Genomic DNA, 24,206 nt, shown 5'->3' with positions numbered 1-24,206 from the left:
GTCAGGTTCTTGTTCCCTGCAAGCACTGGAAATACTGGAAACATCTGTGCTCCACAGAAGAAAAATCTCAGTACTTTATTTTCTTTCATCTTTCTGAATTTAAAAACAAACATTTTGAAGTGAAGGACTTGTAATCTGCATTCCCAAGTATCAGATTGCTGCAGGTGTGTTTGCTAGTGCCCAGAAGGCAAGATCTGTTTGAACCAGGTTATTTTCTTTAAAGTTCATCTATAAACTTTACAGCAAAGTCACTAGGACTTTGTGCTTAGGGACACAATCTTTGTTTAAATTTTCATACTTGTAGCTTAATGCCCTGAAATACATGATGGAAAGTGTTTGTTTCTAATTCCCTTCATTATTTAAAAAAAAAAAAAAAAGAGAGAGAAGTGGCATGGGGATATTTTTCTTCCAAATTAATTGAAACAAGAACAACTCTTCTTTATGTAGACTCTGATGCAGTTAGCCCTGCTCAGCTGATAGCACAGGGAAACTCTAATGGACATGCACCACTGTCAAAAACTCCTGCAGACAAAACTGATGAGAGGCGTTTGCTGGTGAAGTCAGGGTGGGATAAGCTTGGAGGAAAAGCAATGTGTCTTCGGGTGACTCCCAACTTCCCTAATGAGCCTGTGCGGCAGAGGTGCAACTTGTCAGAACAAAGCTAGGCTGGCGGCGCTGCCTCGAAGAGAGTTACGGTGAAGTTAAGGAGTCGAAAGAGAGAGATAATGTTTCAGACAGCAAAGTTAGTCATCCTCACATCCAGCTAAATCCTCACTTACTGATGCTAAGCTGTCTTCATTAACCATGTGTGCATCACGCCTGCACTGCAGCCCAAGCAAGGCGCCCTGGCCAGCGGATTATGCTTCCACCTCCCCTAAACACTCCGAATGGCTGGTTTTGCTCAGGTCTAATTTATACACCGCCCTTTACGCAGCCGATGAAGTGCGGCTGTGTTACACAGCCAGCATTTAGATTTGGGAGTGGGGTTGTGAAAGGGACATTGTGCTCAGGACTGCTGTCTGCCGCCATTGGCCGTGCCGTGCCCCATCCTATTGAGACCTCAAAAGCAGAGCACAGCTGCGATGAGTTTCCAGATCTGTTTGACCATGGGGAGTGGCGCTGGTATGCGTGCAAGCTGGGGGGAGCATCCCTCTCCCCCTTGCAGTTTCTGCCTTAGGGGGCTGGCAGCAGCCTCCAAGCAGGGAATTTACGGGGGTGAGTGGCTGGGGCCAAATTAGCTGTGGTTTCGGAGGGCTTTCCAGAGCTTTGCGAGGCTGTAGCATAAAGCCCCAAGAGGAAGGATATCAGTTGATGTATAAAATGGCCAAGGAGCTTCGGTAAATAGACTTTACCCTTCAAATCCAGAGGTCCTGGCAGCGGCTGTGCGAGAGGGTGGGGTTGTACTTTTCCCCTTCCTGTACTTGGACACTTTTGATTATCCAGACTTTCTGGGACTGAGCAGGGCTGCCTAATAACAAAGCCTGCATAATATAATTGCCTAAATAGGCCTATTGTCCTTTTCAAGTCACTGTGCTGTGAAATCTTTCAACTTTTTGCTGAAAATGTGGCATCTAACATTTAGATGGGTTAGTGGCTATGTCGAGGAAGCGATCCTTTTCCCTCATTTCTCATTGCTGCGTGGTTGAGAAGCTGATTATATTCCTGCCCCTTCTTGATGTTTACTCCTTTTGGGAAGCAAATATTTTAGCCCCTTCTGGCAGGGTAAACTGCCAAAAGTAATAGGCCGGGAAATACAAAGCTATGATTGATTTTGACCTTTGCTCACGTGCATGAAGTCTGTCCCCATGCATTGTGACCCATGCCACTTCTTGCTGAAATTCAAGCCCCTTCGAACCAAATGGAACCACAAAAATATAAGCCACAAAATGCTCAAAAGTGTTCTAAAGTAACAGAATAATCATTTTCTCTGTACTGTGAGAAAAAGTGTTAGGCAGGAGGCTAGCAAAGCTGGATTTTTTAACAGGCAAACCAAGAGTAATGTCTTTTGCCTGCTGCTGCCTTTTTATGAGAACCATATTCTAGATACAAAATAAACTTGTTTCATGTGGGAATGATTCTTCTGGGCAGTTTTTCAGTCAGTAATCTTAGTTTTTCCTCCTAATTGTAATCAGTAAACAACTTTCATCCAAAAATGTGGATTTTAAACTGGTCTGGGATTTTATTAATCCATCGTTGCATGAGCAAATGTGTTTCAAAAGCTAAGAATGTCAGAAACAGTAGCCTAAAGTTAGCATCCTAAATCCACATTTCATGGTTTCATTTCCAAATATGCTGAGCATCTAGGAGCTCCCTCAGCAAAAAAAACCCAAAAAAAACCAAAACACAGGCCACGTACTTAAATGACCAAATACTATTTAGAACCTTCGTTTAGCATTAAAAAAAAATTTAACAGACTTTCCCACTTCCCCCAAACTGTATGAAAAAGTAATTCAGTGATAGGGTTCACAATATTAACAGTGGAAATAGAGACACTTAAATGACAAAGTAGGACTTGTTTATAAAAACATATTATTCTCTTTCTATAAATTTACAAGTCATCCAAGGGGGGGTTTCCCCTATATTTTGTTTGGCTCACAGATTTCTCCCATTTTCTGCTTCCTTGCATTAAAGTCTGCTTATCAGATTATTAATCTGAGACAGTTTCAACCTTGTGCTATAGATTTTAATAGCTAGATTATCTTCTTCATATACTCACTCATGATTAGCAGCTGCTCAGGATTGCTTTCCCAGTGCCAGAGAATTAATAAGACTGTGGTCCCTGTGCATTTTGCTTATTTGGGGGGGTTGTGGGAGGAGAGGGAAGGAGGAGAGGAAAATCTAGCTTCCTTCAGCTCATTTTAGTAATATGAATAGGAGCAGAGAACTTGCATCATGTGACAGGGCAGCTCACCAGCATGGGGTCCCTGTGTGAGAACCTCCCTTGTACATGACAATCTGATAAGGATATCATGTGGTTTAGAAACACATTCCCACAATGTTCACTTCTTTGTCCCTTTATTAGGGAGTGGGCAGGAAAAAAACTTTTAACAAACTGATGCCAGCCCTTATATAACTGACCCCGCTTTACTTTAGCATTCTGCGTAAGCCTTACTGCTTCTTCAAGTACTTTGTTAAGAGAGATGGAAATATAATCCAGTAAGTCTTCATAAGAATCCTAGACATGGAGTATATAATATACCTTCTGTTCCCCTCAGACAAGGTGATTTTTCTTTGCCCTGCTTATACCATATATAAACTGAATATTATAGAACTATGTAAGTTAAATACACACGTACAAGCCATAGGTTGCATACTTGTATAGGTTTAATAGGTTAGAGCTTGAATAAGTATTTATAAAACTTTCAGAGTGCTCTGGATCCTCACCACTAAGTACACCATGTTAAAGACCATCCATAGGTTGGTGGGATTTCCGTTTTATGCACTTTCAGTGACTCACACTTTACCCTTTAAGTGCATCCCATAACAAAAAGAGCAGAGAAATTTCTCACAACAAAGAGGTTTATTAGCACCATTTAGTTTCTTTTAATGGTTTGGAATATCTCTTTCTGTTGAACCATTATATTTTTTTCTAGGCTCACATAGTATTTTTTTGCAAGGAACTTTGAACAATAAAATGACAAATTAATTGTACTTATGTCTTTTAGAGCCTTATTTAGTTAAGCACTGAAAAGTACTCCACCCTTGATTTGAGTAAGCTTTTCAGACACAGAGTGGTCATATGAGTGAGCCTTTAGTGTATTTTTACACCACTGCTTTTACAAAATACCAGTGAACGCTTATGCGATCCAACATTTCTTCTTAAAAAGAAAAAAATGATCGTTCTTCTAAAGAAATATAGCAGAGGTGTGGAGCAATTAAGCAAGTTGCCCAGTGTTTAGCTAACCAGAGAAAACTGCCACGATCTGATTTAACTCCGATTTCCTTCAGTGGGTGCTTCAAGCCTAGAATGCCATTTTTTGCCCACGAGATACCAACAGTGGACAGACTGCTTCAATTAAAAAAACCCCAGACACGCAAAGAAAATCCCCGTAGCCCCTTTCCCCTCCACCCTCAAGCCCACTCCCACCCCCAACCAGTCAGATAACACAAAAAAAATCTGTTGAATGCTGTGATTTTATTTTTATCTGAATGCAGCTTGTGGTGAGTTCCTGAGAATAGCCATTACAGTGGTCTTCTCTGCCAATCTGGCTCGTGGTGCAGCAGCACATCGTATAGAGGTCTGTGTCACTTTTCCTATGAGACTTCCTTGCCATCTTCAGCCTCGTAGGAGAATCATTCCTCTGTGAGCTGGTGACTGATACCAAGAGAATTCCCAGGTTTGCCTACATGATAAGTGGATGTAGCAGCACAAGTGAAAATAGTTAAGTACTGTTAAGGCACAGTACAGCCATACCTTGGCTTTTGCGGGGGGTCTTGGAGCATCCCATCCCTTACACTGGTGTGCAGGGAACAGCCGTGGACAGAGACTGGGGCAGCAAGCAGGCTCCTCTGCTACTCGCCTCTCTCCATCTCCCAAGCACCTCACTTATTCTTCATCTTGTACCTCCAAATTCACAATGAAGACGGACATTGCCTGTCTTTCCAAGACTGAACATTCACTCGCACATGAAGAAAAAGGAGTTGGAAGCCTGTGTCACAGTGCCATCTGGTGATACCTGCCCAAACTCTCCCCTTGGCAAGGGCTGTGGCTGTCGAGGCAGTTGATCTGGAGATGGATGGATTCTTTCCCCAAGACCCTTGTTCAGATGCAAGGAAACGGCTATGCGCCCCAAACTGCGTCCCTCTGGGTTTTTTTAGCACGACTTTCTGGGTTGCTGTAATGAAAGACCCTATTATCTTCACTGCAAACCTTTCCTTCCTGGCAGAGAGTGCTAACCCACCAATCTGCGTTTTTGGCTTGGGGCACAAGTCAAAGGATGGGCTAAAAAAGTCATGCATGTGTAAGCTTTTTTATTGTTAAGATCACGTCCTGAAGGGTGGTGGTGGTGTGGTTTTAAGCATTTGTTCATACTTCTGTTTCTCAGCTTTTGGTGTGAGGAGGTTTTTCTTTTTCCCCCCTCCATCTTTCAGAGTATTATTTTGTGTTGCTTTGTTGTTTACGTTGCTCTTTTGATTCATTTAAGGAAGAAATTTTATTAGTTACTGGGTCAGGGTATTTGTCAGATCCTCCTGGAAAATCTTGGAGACTTGGGTGGCTGGAAAGTCTTGGAGACCTGATTTTCTTAAAGATTCTTCTCTTTTCACCCAATACTATGAACACCAAGATGTAAAATGCAGAGCTAATGTCAGATCACCTATGTCTTTTATATATTTATGCACAGAATCTTTGATGAGGCGGGGCTAACAGAAGGCTATACTTTTCCCAAGTCTCTCTTCCCTGGTGAACCTCAGCCTTCCTCTCTCAGTTCAGAGAGCACATTCCGGCTGTGTTTCTTCTAGTTGCACGTATCATCACGTGCTGTGCAGGTTGGGTATGTGAACTGCTTGTCTTTCTACACTTGGTGTGTATTGCCACATTCGCTTCTCTGAGACCACGCCAATACGGATCCATTATCTTTCAGAAGTTTTGACATGAAGCCTTCAGCTGCCTGCAAGAAGTCAGAGCTGACTCACATCCTTCTGTGTTTTTTTTCCTTATCCAAATTCTTTCCTTTCTCTGCGTTTCGGAGAGGTCCTGCAAGACTTCGTGGTTGAAGCACGAGCTATGTGTTAGGAAGCACGGCGTGTCTGGATGCGGTTTGGGAAAATAGCTGTTCCCGTCTCCGTGAAATGGAATCCAGTATGAACACTATGATTCACAGGGGCCGTTTTCACCTTTACCAAAATATGAAAGCAGAGCAGTGACAGCACGATATACTGGCACTGCCCAGTAGTACCACGTTTGTTATGTTTTCGCTAACCTTAATTTCTGTGCAGAACAAGAAAATACTCTGACGAAAAGAGATGAGGAAGGAATGACGCAATTAAATGAGATTAAATCAGAGTATCAGTTTCCCTAGAACACGTATTTGGCTCTTTACCAACAATCTTTTCGTTTTTCAAATAAACACATATTTTCACATGATAACTCTATTTGAAGTATTAATGCTTCCAGGGCTACATTACCTTTGTTTCTTCATCAAAGTCCATTACTATGAAAAGGCTGCTGTTCCTTAGGCTGTTTCAGCTTCAAAAGAATTTTAGGGCCTGGTCTATTGGAAAGCTTGGGGGTATAATTAGTGAAAATGGAAATAGATGCAAGAGAAATTTAGTTCCTGATGTTTTAATTTAGTGTAGTACTGCCATGTGTTGTTGAAGAGGATTCTTAAAGGCAAACATAATTATTTCATTATGGTCTTCAGAATGCTTTCATTGGTCTTAATGACAAGAAGCTGCATAAGGAGTCATACATTTTAATTAGGCCTTCTTATATTTACACCAGATAAATAACAAATAATTGATGAAAAACAAGTCTTCTGAATGGATGATTTCACACAGAGCTCTGGTTACAGTTTAATGATAAAACATTTCTCTTATTGCTTTGCATTTTAATTATCTAGAATTATTACTCTAGCAGAGATCTCAAAATACTTTTATTTCCATGCATTTCATTAGACACAACTAATTTGTATGAATCTGAAGTTAAGAGAGAAGGTATTTTTCAACATATATCTCTTAAAATCAGTTTCCAGCTTTGTTATTTTCATTTTGGTTTAATTTCTTACATTTAGATACCTTTCTTTTTGGTGATAGACTCTCCAGTAAAGATGGTGGGAAGAGGAGTCAGACCTTTTCCCATATCTTCCCTTCCCTACACGGGAGCAGGTCCTTCCATTGTTAGCAAATTCAAAACTCCGGTAGGGGTCAAGGACTGCGTATGAAATTATAGGTCTCATAGTGGAATTTTCTAAGGAACAGTTTGCCACCTCTTTCTCTTAGTTGAAAGTTGTAGTCTTAAATCTCTTCAATTTACTTTGAAAATCTTACTATTCCCTCTTTCTAATTGTGTGTATTCTTGCAGGTGTATTTAAAGTACCAATATTTTTTCTTTTCTTTGTTGGGCTCTTTATAATACCAGGAGCAATTATTTTAGGTTTGCTACTTCTGAGGGTCTTTCGTGTTTGCGAGCTCTCTAGCCTTTCATTTTTGTAACAATATATATTTCACATGATTCATTCCTGAGAGTATACGGAACACTAATTGTTGTTATTGATTTTAAATTTTGCTACCATTACAAGTAACCCAGATGAGTGGCAGATAAAGAGTAATAATCCATGGAGTTCTGGAAGTGTTTCATGTTTGTCTGTAGTACTTTATGTGATCAATAGTAACTGCCCCATTGAAACTAACTGCTGTATCAAATAACAGTAAATCAAATGTATGTGCTTACAGATTATTTATTGAAAGCTTTAATTGTTCACTGGGGCCCTGCTTATCTCAGGAAACAATAGAAGGCAGTGATCAGGCAAACTGGTTTGCAAATGCCGGGAGTGCATCAAACAGCGGGATCTTCCCCATGCCTGGATGGTGTGAGAGCTTTCCAAAATGCACCCCTGTCCCACTGGGATTGCCCACAAGGGTTGATCCCAAGGTAGACTGGTCAGAGGTGAGTTTTCTTAGAGAGTGTCTCTCGAGTTCACAGATTACTCTTTTTTTAATTATTTATTTTACAGATTGTCATTTTTGGATGACAAACGTCGTATTTGATGGGTTGAAGAGTAGAAAAAGGTTTCCCCAAATTTTTTAGAGAGACAAAACAAGACCTGACCTTACGAAGAGAAGTAAGGGAAAGCTTACTAAAGTTACTCTTTGGGAAGCTTACCTGGGTGCGTTACAGTTTGGGGCAATTATATGCTTTTATGTGGTTGTCAGACTTGTGCAAATACTAGGAAACTGAATGCAATGATTTCTATCTAACAACCCTGTGCCATTATATTTTACTAATTCCTTAAAATGGCTGTTCTGCCTTGTCACAGTCACTCCATAATATACTAGTGCCACAAGTTGGAGATTTTCTAGACCTTTAAGTGAAATCGATAGTCTTATGGACAGTTTCACTACTATCCACGTTTTTTTAATAGCCATGGTGTGTTGTCAATAATACTTCACTGTGGCTTCAGAATCCTTTTGGTATCAGTAAAGGCACTAAAGCTGTCCTTCAGCAAATTCAGGAAGATGGCACTGAATGAATTTACATTTAATAACGCATCTTTCCAACCGTGACAACTGGAAAAGGATTTGTAAAAATGAGCTTAATTTCTACAGAAAATGATGACCTAAATCTCTGAAATGTAGCAGTAAAAGTGGGGAAGTTTTCCCCCTAAAAATATATGTTTTGTGAAACCTACTTGTACACATATATGTAATATTAGATAATCACAAAAAGAGGGATAATTTTAAAATTGTTAAAGCACAGTAGCCAGAGATCTTCTGGCATTGAATCTCGCTTGAAAAAAGTTACTTAGCTTTTTTTTAGTATCAGCTTAGCTTTAAGTTTCTTGGGACATCATGTCAGGACTGAGTGTTGCTTGTCCAGCCATTTGAAGATAAATTATTTCCCTTTTGCCATATTCTTTATACAGTATTGTTAACATTGTCCCTGTTTGTAAGGCTGGGATGTTACAGTACATTGTGAACAGCTTAGCTGGGCAAAAACCCCCAAGTCACTGTTGAAGGTAGGTATTGAGAAAGAAAGACCAAGTGATAAAGAAACACTGCTAGCATGTATGTGTTTGCCTTCAGCACAGTGTGTGCGTATTTCTTCTCTTCTGTGAGAGAATAGTACCGACAGATGACAAACAGGTAAAATTATAAGGATTCCTGGCTCCAAGGGTTTAACAGGAAAACCCACTGCAGGTAGAGGATAACAGAGCAGAATATTTGAAAATGTGCTCTCTAGTCACTGTACTCATCTTGTTTCCAGTCTCTTGTGAATGTCTTATTTTACTGATCTTTGGTCTTCTAGGCAGAAAGTAGAGGTATACTCTGAGCCACAGTTGCAGTGTTGCTCCTACTTGGCTCTAGGACACCGAGATCCTTTCCAGCTTTCAGCTTCTGCTACACCTACTCTGAAAGGGGGCAGAGGGATGTTTGCCAGGTCAATCACACTGGTGGAAAGTAAAATGCACCTATAAAACTTGTACAGAATAGATATAAAAAAAAAAAAAAATACGTAACCTCAATGACTCTGAATTATGAGGTGAGGAAATCTGGTAGTGTCTTAGTTTTTCATGGTACCTTCCCCACTGTGTTATCATCTTTTTTCTGGCAGGTATTCAATTCAGAAATATTGAAATTCTGCTCAGGCAAACATAGCGCTGTATGTTTTATTTGCTGCCTGAAAAGATACTGGTGATAGTCACTTCTTAAATATTCTATAAACTTGTATTTCTTACATTCGCGTCAGAAATGTTGAGGAGAGCTGCTCTTACTAATGCACTGTCCTGGTCTGGTATGCTGAGGGGATAAAGGAGGACAGGATTTGTCCCTGTTTTGGTCTCTGATGTTGCAAATATCTGTGCTGGAGTATGTCAGGAAGGTTAAGTTTTAGTCTTGACTGCCCTTCTGGTTGCAGATAAGCCCAAGTGATGAAAGCCATTTTTTCCTGTTATTGTGTCATGTCTAAATGGAAATAGTGTATTGTTTTAATTATACTCCCATAGTTGCAGCAGTGCAGCAATTTTGGGTGCAATTAGGCCAGTGTTGAGAATAGTCTTAATACTTACTTGGGAAATTAGCTATGTGGATGTACAACATCCATGTACAAGTGGACGTACCCCAGGGGTTCACTGCAATAGTGTTAGGGGCAGGGGAGATGTATACTAGGATATCTGCTTGGTTTAAAGAGCTGCCTTTGCCTTTCCTGGTTTATGCACCTCCCTGTCCTCTGCAGGAGGCTTCTGCCACATGGCAGGAGGAAATGCATGGTTCGATTTCCTGGCCCCAAGCCTTGCCAGCTTCCGTAAGTGGCCCTGTTTTGCAGTGGCGTGGCTGGGAAGCTGGACATGTGCTCATCTACTTTCTCCACCAGAGGATCAGTAGCCTCTGGCAAGGGCAGGGGGGTGGCTGCCTGGCATTTGCTGGTTCAGCAGGTTTCATCCCAGCTCCCTGGTGAGATGAAATCTTGTGAAATAAAGAGTTTTGATAAGTTAAATAGTGGTAAAAGAATTAGCAGATTTCACAAGATTTCCAAGAGGTCCATATAACGAGAGAGAAAACAGGACCAGACCAGTGACAGGGGCTGTCAAAGAAAATAAGGAGTTAAACCATTTTCTCTAAGGAAATCAAAACATAGAATCAGCAGAGCAATAAAAGCCTTCTAAAGTGAAGCTGGAAACAATACATTTTTAATAAAATGGGCAGTTACTCTAATTGCTGAACCCCTACTGTTCAATTTCTTTTAGTGCTCTTATTCATTAAATTCAGCATACTTATTATTTACAGATGTATGCATTTTAACTTTGTTATAGAAACCATGCTTTGCAGAAAGCTGTGGATGGTATAATACTAATTTGTAAGTGTTTATTGCTGCCTGTAATATGAGATTTTAAAAACAATTAAAAATAGCAGTGGAACTCATCATTGGAGTCAACCTCAAACTGCCCATGAAAAGTGAAATATTAGTGCCACGTACCGCCTTAAAGGTTATAGGCCACTTGTAGTGGATTGATAGTGTAACCATTAATGAAGAATCTACCTGTTCTTAAAGATTTTAAGCTCAACAGCCCTTTCCTAGATATTATTGTAATGTAACCCATTTAAACATATGTGATGGAGTTCATAATTGCCCTTGTAAATGGGTGTAGAAAGGAGGGTATATAAATCAATTAGTGATATCCAGCAGTGTGGTCATAATACAAATTAATTGGGATGATAAGCATTTTAACTGCTACTATACTCTCTTAAAGTAGTTTTGATTGCTGAATTGGCTCTTGTTGAGTCACTCTATTAATTTTAAGATTTAAAAACACCTAAAGATCAAAATGTTCTGAATTAATGGTCCTCAACTTCTAGAAATAAAATTATCTGTAAAATACTGCACAGCAAGCCAGTTGCATTTCCAAATAGAGCACAACAGTTTTATTTTGTCCGTGTGGTACTGAACAACTCTGTAATAGTATTATGTGATTAAAGATCTTAAAATGTTTTATCATTTTCTTGCTGGATTCAAGCCACAGCAAAAAGTCATTATGAATGGTGTCATAAAAACAACTTGACTAGATAGAAAATAAATAAAAAAAAAACCAACAAAAAAAACAACCAAAAAACCCAAAACATTTGGCTGACATAGTTATGTTGGATAGGAGGCAAGTTTTGAAGAATAAAATCATTCCTTTAGTGTAATACTCTGAATTATTCTGTTTGGATGCTTGAAAAGATTTGAAGATAAAAGAGACGTCCTCCAGACTCCATAAAACATTTAATAACTATAAATGGAGACTTTATGACTTAGTAAAATACCTGAATGTGTATAGAGATTTTAGTAACTATTTCATTTCCCTTGCAAGTTTTATTTATTATTGAAGATACTGGATGTGAGTTTTCTCCCATTTGTGTTTACAAGTCAAGAGTCTTTCTTGGAATCAGTGGGATGACAATGCTGTAAAACACATCTGAAAAAAGAATCAGAGTCCTTTTATCTTTAATTGTTTTGTCTCTCATAGTGTCCCTTTTTTCCTTATTTTTGATTGTGCAGGGAAAACATGCTGAATTTGTGACACCACAGTTGTGTCAGTAGGCTACAGAAGTAGGCTCTGTTTTTATAAATAGAAAATAAAGAAGCCAGAGTTCTCATCCTCTCTAAATTTCTGTTACTTCTTTGCCTGTGCCGCTCTACTCTAGGTGAGGATCTGACTTTGGGAGTTCACTGGACCTGAATTTTGAGAGAAATTGATTTTCAAAGGAAAATCTAACTTCACACAAATGATAGCAATTATATATATATTTTAAAGAAGACCCTGTTTTTCAGTTTTGCAAAAAAGCAGAATTTTCACTTGAGTCTGATGCAATTTTTCATGGTAGTGGCCAGGCAGAAAATCACCGACCTGAAAAAACTACAGAGATAGCATCTTTCGGATGTTTTTCTTCAGTTTTCCGTACGATTTATTTTTTTCATTTAACATGTTTTCTTTTTCATTTTGAAGGTAGGCTCCTAATACAAAGTGATGAGCTGCTGCCCTGTAAACTCTGCTGTGCCTGCCAAACCCTCCGGCCATCCTGTCTGTACACTTACTTTCACCCTGGCTCCCTTGCGGTGTCTGCCTGGCCATTTATTTAGTGAAAGACGCTCCTGTTCTCTCAGTTACTAGCGCGTCATTAAGTCTCGCTGTCCTGAGAGTAATACCGGTATAACCAGATGCAGTTCTTGTCTCTGATATAATTAATCCTGACAAGCTTTCCACATTCCACATTTGCTCAGGTGTAAATGCATCTCTCTGGCTACATAGACACATAAACCCAAATGTGGAACTGCTTTGCTGGTATAGCTGTAAATAAAAGCAACAGCCTGAAAACCAGTATCACTTTCTTCAAAAAGGTGTTGTGAACATTAGCGCTAAGTTTAGTGAAGCTGGTGCTTGAGAACCAGGCATTGCAAACCAGGCTAAACTTTACTCTGCTTTTAAAATACCGTCCTGAGCAAGCCTATGGAATATGGATTTGCTCTTACAGAGTGACTGCAGCCTCCTCATTGTCCTTTACTGCTAGCTGTACTAAATACGTGTCTAGAGTATGTTGTTGCCAGAAGTCCTGGATTTACTGGGAGAAGCACCAGAGGTGGCTGCAATAACAGCTTACCTCCAGAATACCTGCAGAGCACGATGCAGTGATGCAACCAGCAGCTTCAGTAAGAAGTTTCAGGGTGTTTTCATTCAGAAATATATGTTTAGAGTATATTGGTGACTTCAGATCATATGTGCCCAATAGATAAGACTAGCCTGGTATATTCAGCCTTATGTCTTGGCGGTGTATGAGGCTGGTGTTGGCTTGGATGGTATAGTCAAGAATAGAGATTATTTGTGGCAGTTTCTGGTGTGAGACATGTGCCTGTGTGGGACATGGTGCCCACATGCTGAATTGCCTTTAGGGGAGAGGGTTTGGGACTTCTCTCAGGGCAGATCTGTTGTCTGCAGGGACATCCCTGTGTAATCGTATATATGGTGGGGTAGTCTTCTTGAAAGTTGAAAAAAGAAAGGTGGCTGGGGAGATTAGAAGATGAAGACAAGCCTTTAGTCGTCTTTCCTCAGTTCCCTGCCGGCAGTAGTGGTGGCTCTCAGGGGCAAAAGTCACCCAGCCCTGGCCTGCCTTGCAGCCGGCAGGTGAATGGGGTGCACTCGCAGACTTAGGGGTGCTTCAGAGCCCTCACGTTAGAGGGTCTGAGCATAGACTTAGCCGAGTTCCCTACTCTGTCATTTATCCCATTTGTAACCTGGGGCAAGACGTGTAAGGTTATGTTTTGAAGATGCTGCTAGAGCTGCAGCAGTGTTGTTGGTTGGTATTGAAAGTCCCAGTTGGGTACTGCTTGCATTTTTCTAGGAATGTAAGGTCCAAGCCAATCGGCCTCTGTTTCCCATCTGTAGAATAAGAAGAATAGCTGTTTCCTTATCTCACTTAGGTGCTACAAAGGTAAAAATGTGAATACTTATGGGATATTCACATACTGGAGTGGCAGGGACCATGCTTGTAGAAGAGAGCGGGATCTTCCATGCTGCTAAATACAGCAGGACCAGAAGTGCTACAGACTGTGCTGTGTGGCGAGGACAGTGGGGCCCGGGGAGTCACTCAGGGTTATCTGTGATCTGTGCGGGAAGGTCCCCTTGGGAAGATGTGTGGGCAGGTGGGGCCCAGGGAGTGCCTTAGTGTAATAAATGACACTGTAAAGTCAGGTAACTGAATGTGCATGTGTAACAAATGGATTAATTAAGAGGCCAGATTGTGGCATAACAGAAAAGTATTTAACAAAAGAATCCCCACCCTTCACTGCGCAACTGAGAGAGGATATTTTTGGGAAGGATAAAATCTGTGCTATAGATGAAGTAGTTAGCTACTAAGGAACAGAAATTGTATTCTGAGACTAGAACAGAAGGATAACCAAAAGGTAGAAGCTGTTGTCTTTTGATATACTGCAAACAAATCTGGATAGTTCTGTGATGCTGGGAGTAGGCTGCTCAACATTGTTTCCTGATGTGAATAAAGGTTTCACAGAGCTACAATTCCGTTGTGTGGCCAAGATCAGGATCCGCTGGCTTATGTTGCAGTAACTCTGTTGGTTGACATTACATATTTGCATTTGAAACTGCAATTTTGTTAATGACAGGCATGCCAGAATGTGACGCAGCTCACTCTCTCCCAGTTCTAAACTGGGGGATATGTAGCGGATGAGTGTAAACACTTCTTTTCTGCCATTCCCATTTGCAAATAAAACTTAGTATGGATACAGCAAAGGAATTTGCTGAATATGAAGAAGGTGTGGGGTTTTTTTTTCCAAGACTCACTTTGAAGTTAGCCTGCATAATTTTAAAACTGAAATGCTAAAATAGTTAAAATAAAAGTGCTCCAAGGTCCTGCTTTGCAAGTAATGGCACCCCTTAAGGTTATGGAGGCCTTTCAAGGTTCATTCTTTCAAACACCTTTTGACTTGGCAGGATCACGATCATTACTATTATTTGCATTGGAGTAGTTCTTGAAGTTCCTGCAGAGCCGGTTACTGTACACCGTATTTTGAGACCCTGCCCAAAATAATGTCCTGTCTTAATACATGAGATGCAAAAGGGTGGGGGAAGAAAATACTGGCCCAATGGTATGTCTGCCTGCAGTAGAGAAGTGGCCAAATATGTACTTGAAACTTCATTAGGGTAAGGATATCGGAGCAGACAGTGTGCTTAACTGCTTCTTGTAATCACAAGGCGGAGGGCAGAGTTAAGCAGGACCTCTCTTCTCCCAGATGTGATGGGACAAAAGCCAGCTGTCCGTATTGCTCTTTCACTGAAAAGTCCTAACAGCAAAAGCACTTCGGTTTTAGAGACTTCTGCCAACTCAGCTGCGCCTATCGGGGCTTGCACCTTGTCTGAGATAGCTGTTGGCAGCAGGAGACTGTGCCCTAGGCATGGCTCTTAAAATGACCCACTCTCAGGCACTTTTTAGGTGACCTTGTGTACAGTGTGTCCATTAGTAAGACCTTGCAGATTGGGCTTCTGAGCTCCATAACCTCTCCTTCCTGCAATTTTTGTTGTTATTTTAATCATGCTGTTGGACTCCTGAGCAGCACATAGTGAAAACCCGTGGGATACTCTTGTAGCTTTTAAAATAACAGAAAAGGATCATTTTGGATTGGGCGTCCTCAAGCAGAAACCAGGTCATGAAGTTTTGTCTTCTGATGTCCCTGTTGACAGTGGAATGCTCGTTTTCAGACTGAAAGCAAATGTGAAGACTAAGAGGTTTTTTTTGCTTTCAGCCCAAATAATACCTTCTTTTAAAGACCTAGACAGTCTTGCAGAGATGAACTATGACTTGATTAAAATTAACGCTGGAAAAACTGTAATCGAGAACTGAAATAGAGTAACTTACATTTAACATCATGGCTCTAAGGCAGATGCGTGCAGCTAGCAAGATGAAAATAATAAAAAAGAAACCCTTAAATGTGGAAAACATACTTTCTTAAGTACTTCTGAAAATCCTGATAATAACGTCTTGATCTGGAATTATTGTCGCAGCCTGAGTTTTAAACCAGGTATGTTGTGTTCTCTCTTAGCAAAAAGCATTGCCTCCTGAACCTCGATGCATACCCAGCCCTATGAGGGAAGATTTTTGGTTGTGGTAATTCATACTGTGTTGGTTAACATTTGCACATGGCTTCCACTGAGCCTTTTGCCTCCGTCCCCCTGCCCTCCCTCCGTGCCATCAGCCCCCGGTAGAACAAGGATCCAACACCCAGTGCTGATAGGTGAAATAGTAGCACAATGTCTTTGCTTTGTGTTGGTTTTCTTTGCAAGGGAGAAAATGGGAGTCTTCGCACAAGGGAATACTTTGTTTTCCTCTTTCTGTTGTCTGTGATCCCCACCTGTTGTATATATGGTAAAAATATCTGGGACTTATAACCCAGCAACAGTCCGCAGCCAGAGTCATGTGTGACCGGGTCAAACACACACTCGCTGGAGGGTCATGGCCAGGTTACTAAGTCAAGGCTGGCAAGTCTCCACGATAATGTTTTCTTTCTCTCTCACTCATTTTTTTTTCTTTTCCCCTTGTCTGTCTTCCAAACAACAGTTTAAAAAAGAAAACCCTCCTAACAATGCAAACTATTTAAGCATGACAAATTCAAAGAAGTTTTTTATTAAAAAAAAAAAAAATTGGAGGGGGGGAGAGTGAGTCAATGATATTTTGGATTTAATTTTATAGTATAGTTTTATGTGGCACATGAAAGAGAGAAATTTGTATTGAAACAATTGAGACCCACTTTTCCAGTTCCTGGCTCTTTCCTGGAAGATGATTAAAAGCAGACCTTTTTTTCCAGACGAGACATAAAAATTAAATGATCTACAGTATATAGTTATTTTTTCAAATGTTTGGAGGCTTATAAATAACTTCTACAATCAAATGCACACATACAAGCAGCAGAGAATCTGGTTCTAATTACTTGTACTTTAGTTGAACTTTGGCGTTTCCTTTGACTTTCTGCCTAATGTATGTGAGCTGTGTGCCTTGCACTCCTGCAGTGAATTCACAAAAAAAAAAAAAAAAAAAAAGAAAAAGAGGCAAAAAATCCAGACTCTTGTTGGTGCCAACAAAAATGAGGGTTAACAGAATGTTTTGACCAAATGCAACACTTTGCTATTCACCCTAATTAGCTGAAATTGCTGCTTCCCACCAGGGACCCTTAGCTCAGTATTCAAAATTCCCTTGAGGCTATCCAGGAAATGCCATTTGCTTTACAACTTCTTATTCTTTCAAGACTCAACTGTCCAAAGTGTGCATTAACATACAAGCTTAATAATCTGAGTTCCTAGTGAAACGCAAGGCATTTCATAATGCCTGCCTGCTTCTAGCTGGTCACAAAGTAAAATACCTCCTCCATCTGTCAACATGGTTTAGCTGGCAGTAAATTAGCCCTCACAAAGCACACTGTGCATTTAAAGATCTTATCTGCTGCTTTATCTAACCTTTAGAAATATTTCAGACATCTTAGGAATTGTGAAGTGACCGATTGTTTGAGAGTCCCTGTGTGCTTAAGCGGCCATTCAGGTGTTGGGTGACAGCGCTGAGGTTCTGTTTTCTTAGGTGAGCAGGGACCCTGAAGTGTCACATCCTGCAGGACAAGACAGCAGGGCAGGGAAAGAAGTAATTTGTTTGTTTGTTTTCTTTGAATTCTTTATAAAATTGTTAAGACGGCTTTAAAAATGTCTCTTCTGGAAACGTCCACTGTCTGACACTCATTCTTTCTTCTTTCCACTTTGCATGTGCAGATGTGCGTAGAAGACAGCAGGTTCTGCTGTCATGCATCCACTAGCCATGGACATGATACTGAAATAACACTGTATAGATGCCTGTACTGCATTTCTGTGCTTCCATACTGACAGTACATACATTTTCAAATAACGAGTTAAAAAGGCTTAACCCAAGAAAGAACAGTAAGTAAGTAAGGATCTAGTATGTGTCACCTGAGTTCAAGCCTTCTCCAGAAAGCTTTATGACTCTGATCAAAAGTGAATGTTCACAAACTGGATATTCTTACAAAAAGTTAAACTCTCTAGACAGTTGTTCATCTGGTGCAAGTATTATATTTAATAGAGTAAGCCCTTTTAGTGGTGCATATATATATGTGTATATATGGATGTTTGGAGGAATTCTTGGTTACATTGGTTCTTTCCCTTTCATATACCTTTTCAAATTGTCCAGAAAAAAAGCTCTGTAGCAGCATCATCAGCTCTTCAGTTTCTGACTACTCTCTGTCTGTTCATGACCTGAGCTGGTTGCTTAATTTCTTCCGGGTATGGCAAATTCCTGGTGCTTGGCCGGTCCCTGACAGACCTCTGTTGTGCATATGGTTGGTGGTTTGAACACTGCTGTTGGATGCTGGTGCTTGTTTAGGGTGAAATCATCAAAAAAGCAGAAGTATATCAGTATTATGCCTCAAAGACTGCTTTCCCCAAACTGAAATCACGGAACGATTGCAGGAGCACAGTTGTTTTATCGAATGACACAACCCTGTTTTCCCATGGGGAGCCTAAAAACTGCCTTCTAGAAGGACTGGGAGAGTTGAATGAGCTAATGCGAAACACATTGTCTGCTGGTATTAGAGTTTTAAAGCTAAAATTTTATCATTCCACAGACTGATTGGAAGCCACTATAATTCATGTATGGGTATGAAATAAGGTGCAGAATGTTTGAGGCCTCTCAAGGGCATTTGATGAATCTAACTTTAATTTAAAAGTACTAATAGATTATTGATTCAAGCAGGATGGCTGTGCAGAGATCAATAACAGAGCACACTCTGTCTCTCTTAAATACTAAAAATTACTGTTGAAAAGAAATGATCATTCTCATCTCTGTTTTCATTAAGAAAAAATTTCTTTAAAGTTTGCTTGGTGCAGTAGGGACCTGTAGATTTTTTATTTACCAAGGTTCAGCGTATTTAATGCTGAAAAAGATAAGTGTAGTTCTGGACATTGTCTTAAAATCACAATTTATGGAGCCACATGCTATTTTATTTCTTTGGTTTTTTTCCACAGCCTTATTACTGCTATATGTATAAAGAAATTGTTCTCATTGGAAAGATATTTCTTTGCTTAGAATCAGAGCCTTTAACACTTCACTCTTCCATTTATTTTCTTCTCAAGAAATGTCTGTCCTCGAAGTTGATAGTAGCTTAACCCGAGTAAAAATAGCAGAAAAAGACCCTTTTCTCACAAGTAATCAGAAGTTGCATCATGCTCTGTGATGCCCTCTGTGAATTCTGCAGAACACGAGCTGACAATGAATCATGAGTTTAATACAAATGTATCATCTTTGTAATCTGAAAAATATCATGTATAGTAAATCTTGTCTAAGATTTTCCATTGAGTAATATTCTTTAGGGCCTGCTGTTAGTACTCCTGAGATTTAGCTCTGCTGATAGTGCCTAATATTTCTGGATAGATCTGAGCGTACAGATCCTGTCATTTTTCTGTATCTGTTGAAAAGTTAGAAGGATTTATTTGAGAAGCAGCAGAACGGCTAGGTGAAACATGAAAATGTATTGCACATCTACAATAAATGTAAGGAATGATGACAGCGTATCACAGAAAACTAATGCAGATGTTTTGGAAAGATGTAGTTCGCATGTCTTATCTCGTATTGTAGAGCTTTCATGTCCTTTGCCTGAAAGGGATAACTGACTTTTCAGCAGGTTCTAAACAAATGACCGTCTAGACATATTAAGGCAATAAAGGGATGTGGGGTCATAATACATAAGAAGCTTTTTCTCGTAACGGTTTCCTGATGTTACGAATTCTAAGGTAGGTAAGGAAGTGCTGCTGGGTTGTGCAAGTTTTATAGATTTAAAAAAAAAAAAAAAGATAAGACAAATTCTTCAGGTAATTATGTCTCTTTACACATGTTCTGATGCGTGCTGCTATCCTGCCATGGCAGAGTTGCACATTGGAATTGTTATCTCTTCTAGAAAAAGGCAAGAGAGAAAAGAGCTCTCCCAAAATTAGGTACCGATTAGAAGGCTGCATGCCACAATAAGTTTCCCATTGAAGGTTGATATCCAACACGCACACATGGATCCCACACAGTTCAATAGGCTAAAACCAGAACATAAGCTCAAAGCTGTCCATTTTTAGAGCCTGGTAAGAGATTCAAGCCCTGCATCTGAAATGAACTGAAGCTTCTGTGATGTTGAGTAGCTGGATCTTGAAAAATGTTTTGAGTACTTAAAAATAAGCTCTTGAAACCATAGCATGGAGACCTGTCTCTACTGGGTTTAGTTTATTTCCACTTAAACTTTGTTAAGAAAGACAAATGAATGTTTATTATACAGAGATAAATATTGACCAGTTTGAAAGTTATAATACAGTAAACGATCAGTTTTATAAAATTAATTCATGAGTCGTTCAATTATGTTTCTCTTTTTTTTTCTTTGTAGCAGTTGAAACTCAGAGCACCAGTTCTGAGGAACTTGTTCCGAGCCCTCCTTCACCACTTCCACCCCCTCGAGTTTACAAGCCCTGTTTTGTCTGTCAAGACAAGTCATCCGGATATCACTATGGTGTCAGTGCTTGTGAGGGATGTAAGGTGAGTGCCATCATCTCCATTGTTTTTTATAGGACTACATTTCATTCTAGAGAGGGGCAAAGCAGTGAATTTTGGCATGACTTGGTTGTCTCCAGAGACACTTCTACTTTTCCTGTGTGAATTAATTCTGATTCATGAGTAAACTCAAGTAAATGACCATCGTGCTTAGAATTATTTCCCTTCATAACTTCTGCCAAAGTATGTCTTTCAGGGACTTCTATAATTGTTGACTAATCTGAGAACGTGATCGTAGGTGCAGAGATAATGAAAGGATAAAGGGAAAATGCTTTGAGAATCTTCACTGTCCATCTGTATGTTAGGTGTACCCTGAGAATGCACGTGGTCATTACTCTCAGCTTGATTTTTCTGTGTGCTGCTCCCCCTTGTATATGCATGGGTGGATTTGGGAAAAGGATCTGATCGTCTGGAAATTTTTGGCATAGTCTGTAACTATCTAACTAATCTCAAATCAAATTGGGAATTTGAGGATTAGCAGGTTGGCATTCGCAAAATTTAATCTGGCAGACCACATTGTTGGCACATCTGCTAGCTGCTTTCCAGTGCTTTGATGGTCAGAGCAGGAATTGACTATCCATAGGATATGGTAATGCAATACGCCTTTCTAAAGCAGAGAATATCTAAAGACTACACACCAAAGAAGCCATGCTAAACATCAGCTAAACCATGTACATGCAGCAATTATCAGAGGTGTACATAGTGAATGTTATGTAGGCAGGGAATGAGGTAGTGCAAAAAATGCTGAAGAAAAGATATCACAGGACAGATGTTCTCATAGTTATTTTTATTCATTATGGTACCCTAGTGCAGTGTTCTTTTCTAATGTTTAAACAAAAGACCCTCTATTTTAATTCATCAAATTAAAAGTGTCATGTAGTGCTTAGTACGGTGAAGATCTGAACGCATGAAGAAAATGTGACACACACTATATCCGTATAAATAAAGTTACTGAAATAAATTAATAGAAGATATTTTGCTGACTTATTTGTATAAAACATTAGAATATTTTTTTACATAGTGTGCAGTTAGGCATTTTTATTTTATCCTTTGGACCTGTAACTTCTTCCATTCTGATGGTCTTTTGTAGTGATGCAAAATATCATAGTTCCGGGTTTGTGTCATTAGGCAGGAAACTATAGGATTGAGTCTGCTTTCTACCCTGTTTTATAACCACAGATACTAAGGTATTGAAAGCAACTATTTAGCTCACCTCAGTTTTAGAATGTCTTTCAGTTATAGAGTTTTTCCTTGGATGTCATGTCTGTATTTTTTTAGATGTCATGAAACTACTGAAACGTGTCTGTTAGGAAGAAATGTAGTAAGAATATGTTGTAGCCAATTTCATTAAATAGGAAATGCCATCATGTTTGGATTCTAACACAGAAATGGTGGAGTCATTTGTTTACCCACGTTCCCTCTAAGCATAAACATAATTGCAGACTGTGGCAGAAAGGTCACATGTCCCTAAGACTTCATTATTTTTCAAATATACGCAAAAATATACTGTGTGACTTTTACTAGCATGCTGCAAAGCATTGTCCAAAGTAATTAAAGCAAGACCACACTTGTCAAAATACATGAAGAAATCCATCTTGTAACATGTTAGCCTTATTCAACAATAATAAAAAAATCGTATTTACTTATTTGCTAATTTGCAAGATGGGGTAATTCAGCATTTACCAACTGCTGCTGTTAGAAGAAAGAAAAAAAGTTATATACATAGACCTCGGTCTATGAGAAATGACAAGATTCCAGAACAGTAACTTGGCTGCTTGAGACTGGTAATATTTAGGTTAGTTGACATTAACTCTTCAACACGTTGGACTAGGATTTTTTTAATCTCTTCCACTGATTAATTCAACCTTCTTAGTGAGTACCAGAAACTGGCAAAGAACATAATGAGACCACTGAGTCATCCAGTGGCCCTTTGGTGGACTGTCAGGTACTACATTTGCTCTTGAAACTTGTCTGAGCTTTCACATCAACAGATGTGGAGTGCTGCATGACAGCAGTACGTGACCACAAGACGAGAGACAGCCTCAGAAACCCCTACATTGCCAGTTTCTACTCTCTTTGTGAAGAATGTTGCCTTTTCTCTTGAGCACTTTTTGGACTCTTTGTTTTAGTCTTCTTTTCCTTGATCTTTGCTCAACACTTTGCTTTCACACGTTCTTTCCTTGGTCCTGTATCATAAGAAAGCTGACACCTTGTACTTCTAAACATCCGGGCTCCTGCCTGTGCTCAAGTCTGCCTTCACCCTTGATTCCCCCCATAGTTCTTCGTGCTTCTATTTATCTCCAGCCTTCTTTGTACAAAAATTTAGCTAGTTGCTTTGCAAGTTTAAATAAACACTGAGCTTTGAGCACTGCTGCTGGGGAACGTTGTCTCCTGTGGATCTCTGCCTTTCAGTTGGTTAACCTGGATTTATTAGAGAGCCTATGTTTCACTGAAGGCTTCTGCTCGATATGGAGCTGGAATTTCATGCTGATTCTCTGGAAAATCAGGTAGCAATAATAAGGAAGAATTCATACTGCAGTCTTTCATCTAGTTAAGGAACTCAAATTCATTTCTCCTTTATCTGAGCACACATCTCCATGCAATTTCAAAGAACTTTATTTTCTTTGAGATCTGGAGTTTCACTGAAGCTGATCAGGGTGTTTGAAAGCTCTTGGGATGGGGAGAGGCAACTTCAGAAGCTAGACTAAAACATCACCCAAATCAAGTATTAATTCTTTCTTTCCTCTTTTCCTGTGACATTTTGCCGTTTTCTTTCTTCATGCCTATTCCCACCATTCCATTTTTCACCTGATTTACAATCTCTGTTCTGTGATGTTAAAGCTTGAATTCACTCCCTTTTTTCCCTCCTGCATTCCACCTCCCTCTGCTCTGAGGTCTGTTTCTCAGGTCTTTTCCTTTTTCCTTTCTGACTTATTTACCTTTTCCTTCGAACTCCTGGCAGTCTTGTTTCTCAAGGGAAACACAAGTGGAAAACTCTGCTCATATCATTTATCTAATTAGGGCCCCACTCCTTTTGTTTTTTCTGTGCTTGCTCTCCCTTGGTTTTCTTTTAGTTCTCTCTCGTTTCCTTCTCCTTTGCTTTTCTACTTTGAGCTCCAGTGAAGCTGCTGTCACAGATGATTAGCAGTCTCCATCTAGTGCAGTGGGGGACAGATTTCTGTCCTCCAGGTTCTGGGTTGATGACTATCTTTGATTCAGCAGGCTTTATTTTTCCTGGCTTTCAGGGCTCTTTAGATTCTCCTCCTACTTAACTAACTGTTTATTCAATGTCTCCCTAAATGGCTCTTTATCCACTTCCTGGTGCCTTTCCCTGGTTCAGTTCTTTGGTTTTCTGTCTCCAAAGCATCAGCTACAGACCTGTTTTATGGCAGACCAGTCGGTGAGGTCATGGCAATATTCTGCTCATAAAGCATGTATTCTTACCAGGGACCCTTCCAGCCATCAGACCTCGGAGAGCAGTGGATAGCGATTATGACTTTGTGATGCCTGTTTTGGGAACCGTTGCACTGGAAATTTTATCTCCCCTAACTTGTCACCCACCCATGGATGATTTCCAAAGTTACCCTCATCTCTGACTTTCTCACCTGCCAACTTTCCCTGGTGTGCCCTCTTACTTGCCTCACTATTACCTTGGACGTAGAGTTCATGAAGACAGAACTTTCCATTCTCTGTCTTTTTGACAGCACCAACTGTAATGTCATGGCATGCAGTTTTTCAGACATCATGCCACAATGACATCATTTCTGAAGAGCAGCATTATATTCAAACAACGTGTTGTCCTTTTTTCTCTCCAGAATCTGCCTTCAACTGCCTCCTTTATCAAACCCTTGCTGTGATTTTCTTATGTGGTGGTTAATTTTCCCCTTGGTCCCCTCTCCTGTCCTTCCCCTTTTTCCACT

General features: G+C 39.9%; 1 protein-coding gene across 4 annotated transcripts in view; it reads left to right on the top strand.

Moving 5' to 3' along the window:
• Positions 1-24,206, top strand: part of RARB (retinoic acid receptor beta) — a 330,118-nt gene that overhangs the window by 240,948 nt on the left and 64,964 nt on the right. For all 4 annotated transcript variants that reach the window (XM_054059052.1, XM_054059053.1, XM_054059054.1 and 1 more), the window contains one exon: positions 20,123-20,271. In XM_054059052.1, the coding sequence (XP_053915027.1) occupies positions 20,123-20,271 (149 nt within the window). The remainder of the gene's footprint in view (positions 1-20,122; positions 20,272-24,206) is intronic.

Source organism: Cuculus canorus, chromosome 2 (assembly GCF_017976375.1).
Source record: "Cuculus canorus isolate bCucCan1 chromosome 2, bCucCan1.pri, whole genome shotgun sequence".
Lineage (NCBI taxonomy): Eukaryota > Metazoa > Chordata > Aves > Cuculiformes > Cuculidae > Cuculus > Cuculus canorus.
Note: the sequence above shows the minus strand (reverse complement) of the source record. Positions and strands in the feature narration are given on the sequence as shown.